The sequence below is a fragment of the Rhinopithecus roxellana genome, chromosome 8 (assembly GCF_007565055.1).
Source record: "Rhinopithecus roxellana isolate Shanxi Qingling chromosome 8, ASM756505v1, whole genome shotgun sequence".
Classification (NCBI taxonomy): Eukaryota; Metazoa; Chordata; class Mammalia; order Primates; family Cercopithecidae; genus Rhinopithecus; species Rhinopithecus roxellana.
This window is the reverse complement of record NC_044556.1, coordinates 37335520-37351400: the sequence shown is the minus strand read 5'-3', so window position 1 is coordinate 37351400 and position 15881 is coordinate 37335520. Positions and strand designations below refer to the sequence as shown.

The 15881-nt window shown below is 34.1% G+C and overlaps 1 protein-coding gene across 4 annotated transcripts in view; it reads right to left on the bottom strand.

The window, feature by feature from the left end:
• Positions 1-15881, bottom strand: part of SYCP1 (synaptonemal complex protein 1) — a 125454-nt gene that overhangs the window by 38697 nt on the left and 70876 nt on the right. For 3 of the 4 annotated variants that reach the window (XR_748928.2, XM_010371950.1, XM_010371949.2), the window contains exons 24-27: positions 11717-11833; positions 11195-11305; positions 9958-10050; positions 9012-9086 (exon numbers count right to left, since the gene is read on the bottom strand). Coding sequence is in view for 3 of the 4 variants with exons in the window: in XM_010371950.1 (XP_010370252.1) it covers positions 9012-9086; positions 9958-10050; positions 11195-11305; positions 11717-11833 (396 nt within the window). In the remaining variant the exon portion in view is untranslated. The remainder of the gene's footprint in view (positions 1-9011; positions 9087-9957; positions 10051-11194; positions 11306-11716; positions 11834-15881) is intronic. The other variant, XM_010371951.1, reaches the window with a different exon arrangement.

Here is a 15881-nt window from a genome sequence, read left to right as displayed (position 1 = left end):
TACCATCAGAGAATACTATAAACACCTCTACGCAAATCAACTAGAAAATCTAGAAGAAATGGATAATTTCCTGGACACTTACACTCTCCCAAGACTAAACCAGGAAGAAGTTGAATCCCTGAATACACCAATAGCAGGCTCTGAAATTGAGGCAACAATCAATAGCCTACCTACCAAAAAAAGTCCAGGACCAGATGGATTCACAGCTGAATTCTACCAGAGGTACAAGGAGGAGCTGGTACCATTCCTTCTGAAACTATTCCAATCAATAGAAAAAGAGGGAATCCCCCCTAACTCATTTTATGAGGCCAACATCATCCTGATACCAAAGCCTGGCAGAGACACAACAAAAAAAGAGAATTTTAGACCAATATCCCTGATGAACATCAATGCAAAAATCCTCAATAAAATACTGGCAAACCGGATTCAGCAGCACATCAAAAAGCTTATCCACCATGATCAAGTGGGCTTCATCCCTGGGATGCAAGGCTGGTTCAACATTCGCAAATCAATAAACGTAATCCAGCATATAAACAGAACGAAAGACAAGAACCACATGATTATCTCAATAGATGCAGAAAAGGCTTTTGACAAAATTCAACAGCCCTTCATGCTAAAAACGCTCAATAAATTCGGTATTGATGGAACGTACCTCAAAATAATAAGAGTTATTTATGACAAACCCACAGCTAATATCATACTGAATTGGCAAAAACTGGAAAAATTCCCTTTGAAACTGGCACAAGACAGGGATGCCCTCTCTCACCACTCCTATTCAACATAGTGTTGGAAGTTCTGGCTAGAGCAATCAGGCAAGAGAAAGAAATCAAGGGTATTCAGTTAGGAAAAGAAGAAGTCAAATTGTCCCTGTTTGCAGATGACATGATTGTATATTTAGAAAACCCCATTGTCTCAGCCCAGAATCTCCTTAAGCTGATAAGCAACTTCAGCAAACTCTCAGGATACAAAATTAATGTGCAAAAATCACAAGCATTCTTATACACCAGTAACAGACAAGCAGAGAGCCAAATCAGGAATGAACTTCCATTCACAATTGCTTCAAAGAGAATAAAATACCTAGGAATCCAACTTACAAGGGATGTAAAGGACCTCTTCAAGGAGAACTACAAACCACTGCTCAGTGAAATAAAAGAGGACACAAACAAACGGAAGAACATACCATGCTCATGGATAGGAAGAATCAATATCGTGAAAATGGCCATACTGCCCAAGGTTATTTATAGATTCAATGCCATCCCCATCAAGCTACCGATGAGTTTCTTCACAGAATTGGAAAAAACTGCTTTAAAGTTCATATGGAACCAAAAAAGAGCCAGCATTGCCAAGACAATCCTAAGTCAAAAGGACAAAGCTGGAGGCGTCACGCTACCTGACTTCAAACTATACTACAAGGCTACAGTAACCAAAACAGCATGGTACTGGTACCAAAACAGAGATATAGACCAATGGAACAGAACAGAGTCCTCAGAAATAATACCACACATCTACAGCCATCTGATCTTTGACAAACCTGAGAGAAACAAGAAATGGGGAAAGGATTCCCTATTTAATAAATGGTGCTGGGAAAATTGGCTAGCCATAAGTAGAAAGCTGAAACTGGATCCTTTCCTTACTCCTTATACGAAGATTAATTCAAGATGGATTAGAGACTTAAATGTTAGACCTAATACCATAAAAACCCTAGAAGAAAATCTAGGTAGTACCATTCAGGACATAGGCATGGGCAAGGACTTCATGTCTAAAACACCAAAAGCAATGGCAGCAAAAGCCAAAATTGACAAATGGGATCTAATTAAACTAAAGAGCTTCTGCACAGCAAAAGAAACTACCATCAGAGTGAACAGGCAACCTACAGAATGGGAGAAAATTTTTGCAATCTACTCATCTGACAAAGGGCTAATATCCAGAATCTACAAAGAACTCAAACAAATATACAAGAAAAAAACAAACAACCCCATCAAAAAGTGGGCAAAGGATATGAACAAACATTTCTCAAAAGAAGGCATTCATACAGCCAACAGATACATGAAAAAATGCTCATCATCACTCGCCATCAGAGAAATGCAAATCAAAACCACAATGAGATACCATCTCACACCAGTTAGAATGGCAATCATTAAAAAATCAGGAAACAACAGGTGTTGGAGAGGATGTGGAGAAATAGGAACACTTTTACACTGTTGGTGGGATTGTAAACTAGTTCAACCATTATGGAAAACAGTATGGCAATTCCTCAAGGATCTAGAACTAGATGTACCATATGACCCAGCCATCCCACTACTGGGTATATACCCAAAGGATTATAAATTATTCTACTACAAAGACACATGCACACGTATGTTTATTGCGGCACTATTCACAGTAGCAAAGACTTGGAATCAACCCAAATGTCCATCTGTGACAGACTGGATTAAGAAAATGTGGCACATATACACCATGGAATACTATGCAGCCATAAAAAAGGATGAGTTTGCGTCCTTTGTAGGGACATGGATGCAGCTGGAAACCATCATTCTTAGCAAACTATCACAAGAAGAGAAAACCAAACACCGCATCTTCTCACTCATAGGTGGGAACTGAACAATGAGATCACTTGGACTCGGGAAGGGGAACATCACACACTGGGGCCTATCATGGGGAGGGGGGAGGGGGGAGGGATTGCATTGGGGAGTTATACATGATATAAATGATGAATTGATGGGTGCTGACGAGTTGATGGGTGCAGCACACCAACATGGCACAAGTATACATATGTAACAAACCTGCACGTTATGCACATGTACCCTAGAACTTGAAGTATAATAAAAATAAATAAATAAATAAATTTTAAAAAAAAATTTCTATCAAAATCCCAGCAAGGTTTTTTGTAAAAATAAACAAATTTATTCTAAAATATATGGAAAGTAACAGGTACTAAAACATCTAAAACAATCTTGACAGAGAAAAATAAAGAAGGAGAATCATTTTACTTGATATTAAGGCTTACTATAATCATGACAATGATATTGGTGAAGAGACACATAGATTAGTGGAACAGAATAAAGACCATAGAAATAGATCCATAAGAACATGCCTAACTAGTTTTTGACAAAAGTTTGAAAGTAATTCAATGGAGATAAAGTAGTCTTTTCAACAGCTGGTGATAGAGCAATCTGAGATCCATAGGCAAAAAACTGAACGTCATGCTTTATGTAACAATTAACTCAAAATGGATCAAAGACATAAAGTATAAAAAATAAAATTCTAAAGTTTTTACAAAAAGACACAGGACAAAGTCTTTGGGATCTAGGGCTAGGCAAAGAGTTCTTAGACTTGGGATCAAAAGTACAATCCGTAAAAGGAAAAACTGAAAAATTAAAATTTATCAAGATTAAAAACTTTTGTTCTGCAAAAAAAACTGCTGGAATAAAAAGGCAAGCTATAGACTGGGAGCATACACTGGCAAACCACATATCTGATGCTACGGTTTGAATGTTTGTAACCTCCAAAACTCATGTTGAAATTTGGTCGTCATTGTGGCAGTGTTAGGAGGTAGGACATTTGGAAGGTGACAGGGCCATGAAGGCTCTGCCCTTATGGGTGGCAGGAATCCCATCATAAAAAGGCGTTGTTTGACCCTCTTTTTATTCTTTGCCTTTTTGCCTTCCATCATATGAAGACAGGGCATTTCTCCCTCTGGAGGATGCCACAAAAAGACCCTCACCAGATGCTGGCACCTTGATCTTGAACTTCCCATTTTCCAGAACTCTGAGAAAAATACATTTCTGTTCTTTATAAATTACCCAGTCTCAAGTATTCTGTTATAGCAACACAAACGGACTAAGTCCTCCGACAGAGGACTAATAATTACATTGTATAAAGAATTCTCAAAATTCAACAGGTAAAAACAAGTCTAATTAGAAATTTAGTTAAAAATAAAAACACAGATACAAATCTCATCTTGAATTGTAGTTCCCATTATCCCCACATGTTGTGGGAGGGTACCCAGTGGGAGGGTACCAAGTGGGAGGTAATTGAATCATGAGGTTGGTTAACTCCATGCTGCTGTTCTCATGATAGTGAGTTATCACAAGATCTGATGGTTTTATAAGGGGCTTTCACCCCTTTGCTTGGCACTCATTCTCCTTCCTGCTGCCATATGAAGGATGTGTTTGCTTCCCCTTTCACCGTAATTGTAAGTTTCCTAAGGCCTTCCCAGCCCTGGGGAACTATGAGTCAATTAAACCTCTTTTCTTTATAAATTACCCAGTCTCAGGTATGTCTTTATTAGCAGCATGAGAATACACTAATACACTGTTCAACAGCAGAAAAATGCAAATTAGAACCACAATGAATTATGACTACAAATCTATAAAAATAACTAAAATAAAAATAGCAAGTTGCTGCTGGTAAGGATGCAGAGAAACTGGATCATTTATACATTGCTTACGGTAATGTAAAATGGTACCAGCACTTTGGAAAATAGTTTGGCAGTTGCTTATGAAACTAATATGCAACTGCCATACCATTAGTTGTTTCAGAAAAATGAAAGCAGGTTCACACCAAAACCTGTACACAGGTGCTCATAACAGCTTTATTTATAATAGCTCAAAACTAGAAACAACTAGGTACCCTTGACTGGGCAAACTCTTAAACTGCGGAACATCCATACCACAGAATACTACTTGGCAATAAAAACTAAAAAAATTATTTACATTTTTCTATCTGCTTTCCAACTTTCTACATACTCAGGTTGGACTAACAACTTGGATAAATCTCCAAGGAACAAAGCCAGTCACAAAAGGTTACATAGTATATGAATCCATCTATATAACATTCTTGAAATGGCAAAATTATAGAAATGGAGAACATGTTAATGATTGCCGGGGTGGGGGAGGGAGGTGGATGTGGCTATAAAAGGGCAACATGAGGAATCTTTATGGAGACGGAACTGTTCTGTACCTTAATTGTGTCAATGTCAAAATCCTGATTGTGATATTATCCTACAATTTGCAAGATGTGACCATGGGGGGAAACTTAATAAAGGATACATGGGATCTCTCTATATTATTTCTTACAACTGCATGTGAATCTACAATTATCTCAAAATAAAAAGCTTAATTAAAAGAAACTACACTGGTACCTACAACTTTCCTCCCTCTTCAAAATGCTTTTCAGTCTGTTTTCTTCACCTTAGAATCTAAGCTCTTTCAAGAACTATTAAATGTTTTGTAAAGAAATATCTATCTTAAGTTTAATAATTCTGCAATTCCAATTTCAAATTATTTTTCTGATAAATTCAAATATAATATGTACATTAAAGTTTAAAGTAACTAATATGGCATTTTTTTCAAAGGTATTCTTTCTTTATCTTTCTTGGTATGTGTAAGTGTATCTGACCATGGTTCTTTTTGTTTTTGTTTTTTCATAAAGGAGCCATATGAAGTGATACACGCCCAAAATAGATAAAAGTTATTCTGGGATGTAAGCTCTAGAATTCCATCAACATTTTCCTTTACATTTGTATGTATTACTTACATTCTTAAAATGTGTATAAAAGTGTAATTTAGGCTAGGCGTGATGGCTTACGCCTGTAATCCCAGCACTTTGGGAGGCCAAGGCAGGTGGATCATGAGGTCAGAAGATCAAGACCATCCCGGCTAACACAGTGAAACTCCATCTCTACTGAAAAGACAAAAAATTAACCAGGCATGATGGCGGGTGCCTGTGGTCCCAGCTACTCGGGAGGCTGAGGCAGGAGAATGGCATGAACCCGGGAGGCAGAGCTTGCAGTGAGCTGAGATCACGCCACTGCACTCCAGCCTGGGCGACAGAGCGAGACTCTGTCTCAAAAAAAAAAAAAAAAAAAAAAAAAAAGTGTAATTTAACATGATAATGTATATATGTAGGTATAATTAGCATTCATCATTAGCTAGATAGTCTATAGATTATAACTATACCTTCATTTTATGTCCTCATGTACATTCATAAATACTTAATATATTTTACAGCATTAGAAAAAACACCAAAGAAATTTCCAAAAAGTAACAATAGTATAGACAATGCAATAAAAGTGGACACTTTTTAAATAGAAGAAGAACACCTAAAGGTATTATCTCTATAACTATTAGTCCAATCTGAGTATATGGAAAGTTGGAAAGCAGATGGAAAAACAGTAAACTCTGAGACATGGGTTTGTAGGCTATTCTTACCCTTTTTGTGGTTTTCTGCATTCATATTTTATGAAATATAAACATAATGTGTTTTTATTAAACAATATAAATTTGTGTACAATAAATCCTGATATCAATGAGTTTAGACTAAATTATACTGTAGTAACAACCCCAGATCTTAGTGGATTACAAGAGAAGTTTATTTCTCAATCACATTACATGTCAATTATAGACTGGTTTCTACCCTACTCCTTGTCATCTCCAGGAATCTAGGCTGAAGAAGCAACTTCTATGCCAGTCTCAAGGCCAAAGGAAAAGAGAGGCTGGGAAGACCATGTGGTGTCTCTTAAAACATCCTCTCAGAAATGCCACTTTTGCTCATATTCCATTGGGCAAAACAAAACATTTGGCCAAATCTGAAGTCAGCAAGGTGGAAATATATAATTCTTCCTTTGGGAGGGACCCTAATAAAAAAGGGCAGCATACATTTTGAATAAAACAATCTATTACAAGCCCAAGTTTTTTATATATATCTATGTACAGGCATATTTGTGTGTGTGCATGTGTACGTGTGTGTGTTTATGTATTTTTTCATAGATAAATGATCAGAAAGAAAAACAACACGATGTAAATGGAGGTCCTAAATTATTTTTGATATGCAAATAAAAAAGAAGCCCTTAAGTTTGTTAATAAGGAGTTCAGTGTGACCCAAGTCAAGAAAGCAGTTAGGCCAATAGCTAAATTGTAATAGGTGAGGAGATAATAACTGAAAAAATAGACTGCTACTTAAGAAAAGAACAGAGATAGTATAGCAGCTTAAGCAGTTTAATGGTTTAAGTTTTTTTAAGATGATAGAAATGAGACAGTATAGGGAAGGGATTCAGCCCTGGTAGACCACAGACATGGTAATCAAGACCCCATGGGCCTCACATATCAAGGCATATTCTCTCCCCTACCTTTCTGTCTCCCTTAATAAGCTGACCCAAGTCACAGAGCAGAAGGAAGACCTCTCCTAACTTAGCTGACTGGGCTGAATTCCTAACTATCAAAAGAAGAAACTAATTGTTTATCTCCTTGAAGTGATGTCTCCCAAGGTTACTAAAAGTGAGAAACTAGTATTCCTGATAAGAACCTGACCATCTTTCAAGTTGAGTGAGGCTCTGGCATTCCCGATAAGAACTGGACCAGATCCAGTCTGCTGAAGACAAGACAGGCTCCTACACTGACCTTTCACTGATTTTTTCCTCATTATAATATCATTTTAATACTAACATCTCCAACAAAGGCAGGGCTTATCCATCATTTTCTGATCATGCAATGTATGTCAGAGCATGATACCCCATTGTGCAAACACAAAGAAAATTTCGCCTAAACATGCTTGTACATTATTTCATTTTCTGCCTCAGCTTCTAAAATGACAAGAGTTGAGGTTCAGGGAGATAGCACTGAGATACCTTTGCCGTAAACTGCTCCCTTGCTTTGACTGAGCCACAAGCCTATTAAACCTTCCCTGAGAAAAATGTCTCTTTGGCCTGGCGTTAATTTCTACTTATGTGAGAGCCAAAGAACTTGAGATACAAGCTACAGTAATATAATTCTTATTTATGTTTACTGACTAGAGTAAAAAGTAAAGATTGCTGAGGGTTTAATAGCATCGAGAGTTAAGCCACAGAAGAATTCCTCTTCTACTGAAACAGTAGGATAAAGGTAAGCATGAATCTTATTATTGCAGATGAAGGGAAAGCCATTTTGTTAGTCCTATAATTGAAAATATAAAAATTTCAAAGCCCTGTACACAGATAAAGGGAAAACAAAGATAAATAAGGCATAATTAGCCCTTGCAGAGCTTGCAATATAATAGGGGGCACAAAGTGAAATAACCATTCTAACATTAAAAACAGTGCTTTGAGAATACATACGAATATAGTAAGCTTACAACTATAAGATGAAAGATGTGTGAGATTTTCCGAGATAGAAAAGGATGAAAGGAATTAAATGCAGAAAACAAAGTAAACAAATTCTTAGAGGCTTGAAATTGAAAGTGTATGTTATCTAAGTTGTTGCAGAGTGATTAAGAGAAAAGGTTGGAAGACATGCAAAAATAGACCTAGGTTTGAAATCTAGTCATTCTGCTCTCTTACTATGTAATCCTGAATAAGTAATGTAACCTCTGTCAAAATAAAGATAATAGTAAAGTATTGCATATAACATTGCTGTAAAGATTAAATTAAATGTAAGTAGGGTACTAAACACAGTTCCTATCTCATAGAAAGCAAAAAAAATTAGTATTTGTCATTTATAGTGTGAATCAATTCACTTTGCAAACTGTAAAACACTACAGAGATAGCCTTTTTTTCTGAAACATGATGAATCTCTTCAAAAAAAGCATATCTAAATATATATGTTAGGAGGACCTCTCCTAACTTAGCTGGCTAGGCTGAATTCCTGACCATCAAAAGAAGAAACTAATTGTTTATCTCGTTGAAGTGACGTCTCCTAAGGTTACTAAAAGTGGGAATCTAGCATTCTATATAAGCATTTTAATATGAGATATAAATATTTTATATATGTAAGCATTTTAATATCAGATAATGTTACTCAAATGCAGTATATTTAAAAGTGTTTCTTTTCTTAAAAGTACACTTATATTTACATGTATTTTGCATTTACATTAGGAAATATTCTAAATGTTTCTAGAAAAAAGCTTATGGGGAAAAACTATTTTCTCATCCCGTTACTGAAATTTATCAAATTATTTTATAACATGACATATTTCTAAAAATGCAAAATTGCCCTAAACCTTACAATCATTTTATCTATAATGCCAAAAAAACCTACTTTCTCTTCTCTTTCAATTTCAAGTTGTTTCTTAACAGACAAAAGTTCAGTTTTGAGATTGGATAGTTCAATCTCCTAAAGAAAAAGAAACATGAAGTTTAGAAGAGCTTCCATATATTTCTCAAGACAATGAAAATATAAACTAGTGCTCTGAGTAAATTCCATATTACAGAGAAATAAATTCACTCATAAAATATAGATACTTTTAAAGTCAACGGATATAAAGGCTGCTAGCTTAACATAGCTAAAAACCTCATTCAAACAAGTTTTTGGGCTGGGCGCAGTGGCTCATGCCTGTAATCCCAGCGCTTTGGGAGGCAGAGGCAGGCATATCACTCGAGGTCAGGAGTTTGAGGCAAACCTGGCAAACGTGGTGAAATCCCGTCTCTACTAAAAATATTAATACAAAAATTAGCTGGGCATGGTGATGCACACCTGTAGACTCAGCTACTTGGGAGGCTGAGACAGGAGAACTGCTTGAACCCAGGAGCTGGAGTTTGCAGTGAGCCAAGATCATGCCAGTGCACTCCAACCTGGGGGACAGAGAAAGACTCCATCTCAAAAAAACAAAACAAAAACAAAAAAAAAAAAAACAAAAAAAAATCAAGTTTTTTACAGTTTTCTTTAAAGAAAAATTTAACACAAAGTATATCTCTCCTCGTTCTCTCCCAATTTATCCCAGCCTCCTCTCCCAATTTCAATCAGAGCTCCAAACTTATTTGTTAACTGGAGTTTATAAAATTTCACTTGAAAAAATAGTTTGTTCCCTATTTCAAAAACTAAATTAGAAAAAAACATATAACTAGAAGATCTATAAGATCAGTTTCAGATTTAAGACTCCGATTCTATAGCTCAAAATTTAGTTTTACTTAATATTATTCTTTACCACCAGTCACTGCTGACATTATGAAAACTGGCCGTTACTGCTATTTTTTCTGTATCTCACCAAAGATGCTCTCAGTGATGACTGTTCTTGTTCTTTGCTCTTATAAAGTCCTAATTCTGAGTCTCTTTCTTCAATGATCTTATCATATTGGTGCTATATTAAACAAAGAAGACATTTTAGATAATTAAAACTGAATAGATTATAAGATTGGTATCCTAACATATTTCAATACTTAATTTAGTATTTAATTAATTATTTAGTATTTAATTTAATTTTGCAGAAAATTATGTTTATAAATTCAGTAAGATATATGGATATATATTTTTAATGTTTCAGTTATATTTTTTCATTCAAACAACCTCAACAGTGAAACACACAACAGTCTTGGAAATGACCTAAGAGCAAAAGATAATCCTTTTACTGGAAACATTGAATTTTAACATTTAATAATATGCCAGAAACACCAGGACTTCTACAAAACTGGCTGATTTCAAATCTGGGACAGAAAACATAAGCCTTAAACATCTCGTCATAACTCAAAGAAAGCTATCAGAGAAAATTAGAGTTAAGTCAAAAGGACTTGCCAGTCAGTTTGAAGAGGCTCCTGCTGGCCAAAGGTGGTAAAATGTGAGTTATCAATAAGGACAGATGCTGCACTGGATTGAAACATACCAAGTGTGTTTCAATCTATGAGTTCACAATGTTATTTAAATTTGTTTTTAAATCCTCACTGGTTCCCTCATAATAATCTCGTATTCCAGCAGCTTTTTTTTTTAATGAATAGGTAGGTATACCCTACCTCTTCTCCAAATCTTAAGGGGAATGAGGCTTAATTCCTTAACAGATGGATACCCTAAAACAACAATTAAAAACATAAGACACAAAAACATCAAACACTAAGTATTCATCTATTTATTCCTTTGATAAAAATCTATTTAGCCCATTATGTGTTAAGATATCAATGAGATACTTACCCTGGTTATGTACTTAAAAATATGTAAGGTAGAAAGTGCTATAAGAGACTACTAGGAGAATCCAGAAAAAGAGTGATTACTTCTATTCATCACAGATAATAAAGAGTGATTTCCTCATGGATGTGATACATAGGCTCAACTTTGTATGGTTAAGATCTGAACTTGGAGAAATGGGCATCAAGGGTACTCTAGCTATAGGAAGTCACTGTTGCATAGACAATAATCTTCTCTGACAAATTAGAATACTATCTTGATTTCACCATTATTTAACAGAAATATGGCTCCAATTAATAATTTTCATTATATAAGGAGAAAAAAATTACCTTATGTTTTTCCATAAGTGCTACCATTTCAGCTATTTTATGTTGACATCGTTTATCAATTTCTTTCTGTAATTTTACTGCTTCATCAGCTATTACTTTTGCTTTCTCAACCTATCAAATAAGCAAAAAAAAAGTTTCTTAAAATAAATGCACAAAAAACAAACAAGTGTAAAAAGTGTATGTTCTACTTAAATAAAAGCAAATCTCAAACACCAGGAAACTGGAAAAACAAGTAGAAAATGCACTGTTTGGGGTTTTTTCAAGGTGTTCTATGAAGTAAGATGACAGTATACCACTGTGGCAATCATTTAACCCTTTCAAAATAAATATATATTCAAATACTTAGAATAACAAGGATACTTTTAGCTTCTATAAAAACTGATACACTGACCCTAATATAAACTTACGAAACCTTTTTTAAAATCATAATTTAAAAATTAAGAATTTTTTTTACTTTTCTCTTAAAATCCTAATAAAAATATAGATTTTTAGTATAACAAGTTAATACTAAGTTTTTCCCACCTCTTCCAAAAGATTTTCTTCTGATCTCTTTTTATCCTCAATTTCTTTCTGATAGGTGTCAGTGATTTCTCCAAATTTCTGTTTGGCACTTTCTAGTTCTAACTCTAATTTATTGACCTTTAAGTAAAGAAAAATAATATGAATATTAGTAAATGTTATGGATTACTTAAAAATATTCCATATTCATTTTGTGGTTTTGTGAATCTTAAAAGATTACTTATTCATGGAAATTATGGTTGGATCACTCTCCTTACATTTTCATATGGTGAGAAATGTTTTATCTTCACAAAATCTATCTTCTCCCCTAAAATATGTATTTTGTCTTGACAAGTAACATAAAATAAACATCCATGCATTTATTTTTAATGAATTTCTCAACAATATTTACATTGGTTACTGTTTAATATGCTTTATTAGAATAAGTATTTCCATTGGACAGAAAACTCATGTGATTCAAAGAAAAGGCATATTCTTAATGAGATTAATTTTCTATAAAGAAGCAACAACTTCCATTTATATTATTTTCACATACTTTGTATAAATATTTACTGAGTTGTGTAGATACAATTCAAATATAGAAATTATCAAGAGGGAAGGAAAGCCCTGAATTAGCACCCTTCATATTCACTTTTATCTTAGGGCTAACTTAATACTGGAAAGGTGTTATACAGCAGGGACAGGAATTGGGAAGAGGGTTATGGGTAATATAATGATGAATCAGACTGTATTTTGTATCCATGAGTCAATCATTGACTATATATAGACCATTACCAATATTGATAAAAGCTACTAAATGCCCCTCCCTCTTCATTAGCTTTCCCCTACTGCCCTTTTAAGCATAAAAAACACTCTTAATTTATATTCCCTTATTCTTCTTTATAGATTCATTGCATAATTATGTATCCCTAAACAATATTTCAAGATGTTTTTTGAACTTCATATAAATGTTGTCATAGTACATTATTTTTCTGGCTTGCTTTTCTCATTGAACAGTTATGCTTGAGATATTTATGTGTAAAAATACAGTTCGTTCATTTTCACTGCTGAGTAGTGTTTTATTGTATGAATATAACACTGTTTATTTATGTAATCAATTGTTCAGGGCACTGAGTTGTCTCCATTTTGGGACTGATACACACAATAGTGCTATGAATGTTCTTGTAAACATCTCATGGTGAAAATGTAGAATTTCTCTATAGTATACACCTAGGATTGGAATTGCCGGGTCATAGGGCAGGTTACATATACAACTTTACAAAATGACATTATTTTCCATATGCGTTTATACCAATTTAAATTCCCAGCAACAGGGTTATGACTTTTCCTGCTTCAAAACCTCACCAAGAGTTGATACTGTCAGACAAAAGTATTCAACTGAAGTTTTGTTGCATTATTTGCATTTTCCAGAAAATTATGTAACATGTTTAACTCTTCATGTTTTCTGTTCTGAGATCATCTCTGTTCATATATTTTACTCGTTTATCTACTTGGTGCTTCATTTTCTTCTTACTTACATTTAATGGGTTCTAATCCTTTGTTCATTATATATGCAAAGTGGGAATATTTCTCCAACTTTGAGGTTTGTTGCTCTACTTTCCAAGTAACCAGAAATTGTTATAGACTATATGAATTTATCAATATTTTCAAATATGGTTGTGTTTTTTAATCTTATTTAGGAACTTTTTCTTTACTATCAGGCCACAAAGATCTTGTCCCACATCTTCTTCAAATGTTTTGAAGCCCTGCCCTTCACATTTATTTACATCCTTAAGGAATTTGTGTTTGTATGTAGTGTAGAGGTAGACTTCCATATTTTTACATGTAGATAGTCAAATGTTCTAGCACTACATATCCGCAATATCACTTCTGTATTGTGTTTAGTTCCATGTACTCCTGGATCTTTGTCTCGGTTTCTCTTTTATTCAATTGACTTGACAGCTTCTGTGCCAGTGTCATACTGTCTTAATTACCTTAGCTATACAATTAATCTTCATATCTGGTAGGGCACATTTTCCGACTTTGTTCTTAAAGATTGCTTTATTTATTCTTGGCCTATATGATCATTTTTGTTAAACAGTCCAAGTGTTCTTGAAAAGCACGTTTTCCTCACTTTTTAATATAAAATTATGCTTATTTCTCCAACATTCTTAAAAGATAGGTATGTTGTGGACAAAATTTAATGTTGACAATAATTTTCTCAGCCCATGAAAATACTTTCTCATTGTTTTCTGACTTCTATTGTTGTTTGTTGAGATGTTCATGACCAATCTGTCATTCCTTCACTGGTGATCTTTCGTTTCTCTCCCGCTACTTTTAATACTTCTACGTGTCCAATATTCTTTAGTTATACCAAGTCTAGATGTGGATTTCTTTTAATTTTTCTTGCTTGGTATAAATTTCTCTTTCTGTATCTGTGAATTCATGTCTTTCATCAACTCTAAATATTCTCAGTAGAGGCTGAGTATTCCTTTTCCAAAATGCTTGGGACCAAAAATGTTTCAGATTTCAGATGTTTTCAGATTTTGGAATATTTATATATATCATATATCTAATGAGATATCCTAAGGATAGGACCTACACCTAAACACAAAACTCATTTATATTTTGTATATACCTTGCACATAGCCTGAAGGTAATTTAATACAATATATTAATAATTTTGTATATGAAAAAGTATGTGTTAAGTACTTATCCATGGACTTCTCCACTTGCAGCATTATGTCTGTGCTATACAGTTTTGGATTTGGGAGCATTTTAGATTTTGGATTTTCAGGTTAGAAATATTCAGCCTGTAAGTACTGCTCATCCCCAGTTCACTCTATTTTTTTTTTCTTCTTGGACAATACAAAACCCTAAGAAAAAAAATCATCAAAGTACATGACAACAATAATAATATACTAACATATAAGTAAGACATAAGAGATAAGGGAGATAATGTAATCTAAGGCCAAATATACCAGTAAAAGAGACAAAGATTGTCAGAGTGCATAAAATTATGAACTCTGGCTACATGCTATTTAAAAGAGTCATTTAAAACACAAAGATAGAGGATAAGAGTGAACAGATTTAAAAGATATAACAAGCAAACACAAAACAGAATAAAAAATGGTATAGTTATAATAATAACATAAAAACTTGCTCTAAGGCAAGTTTATCTCTATTAGAGATAAAGGAGGTATCTTGTTTTAACAGCAATTTCCATTATATATAAATATATAAGATACATATTACGTATACAGTTGACCTTTGAACAACATGGGTTTGAACTTCATCCACTTACATGTGGATTTTTTTTCAACCAAATTTAAATGGACAATACAGTATCCACAGGATATGAAACTCACATATATGAAGGGCCAACTTGTTGTTTGCATGGGTTCCACAGTGCTGACTAGGGGATATGAGTATGTACAGATCTTGGTATTCTTGGGGGGTTCTGGAACCAATCCCCCATTTATAAACCAAGGGAATAACTGTACATATAAAGTTCTACTGTATGTAATAAAAAGTTGCACATATTCTAAATAATGTATACCCAATAATATGACCTTAAAATAAAGACAAGTTAACAGAACTGCAAATAAGAGTACAGAAATCCACAATCATTGTGTAAAATTTTTAAACACATCTATCTCAGTCACTGCTTAATAAAAAATAAAAATAAGCAGAGGTACAGAATCAAAACAAGATACACAAATATAAAGAATATAACTGGTAATCTTTACATAAAGGAACACTTTACCCAACAACTATACAATATACATTATTTTCATGTATGTAAGGGATGTTTATAAAACATGACCCCATATATTGGGGCCATCAGGCAAATATTGATAAATTTCAAAGTACTAAAGTCATACCAGAGTGTGCTCTCTAATAACAATTCAATTATGCTAGAAATCAGTAACAAAAACACAATATGTCCCCTTAAATTTAGAAATTAAGAAATACAGGGGGGCATTGGGCTAAACAACACTAATTTACTATATATCAAAACCTATAGGACACAGATACAGCAATACTTCTTGGGAAATTTATAGCCTTGAAATGTATACATTAGAAAGACTGAAAATTAATGATCTAAGAATTCATCTTAAGATAGGTCCAGGTGCGGTGGCTCACACCTGTAACCCCAGCACTTTGCAAGACCGACGTGGGTGGATCA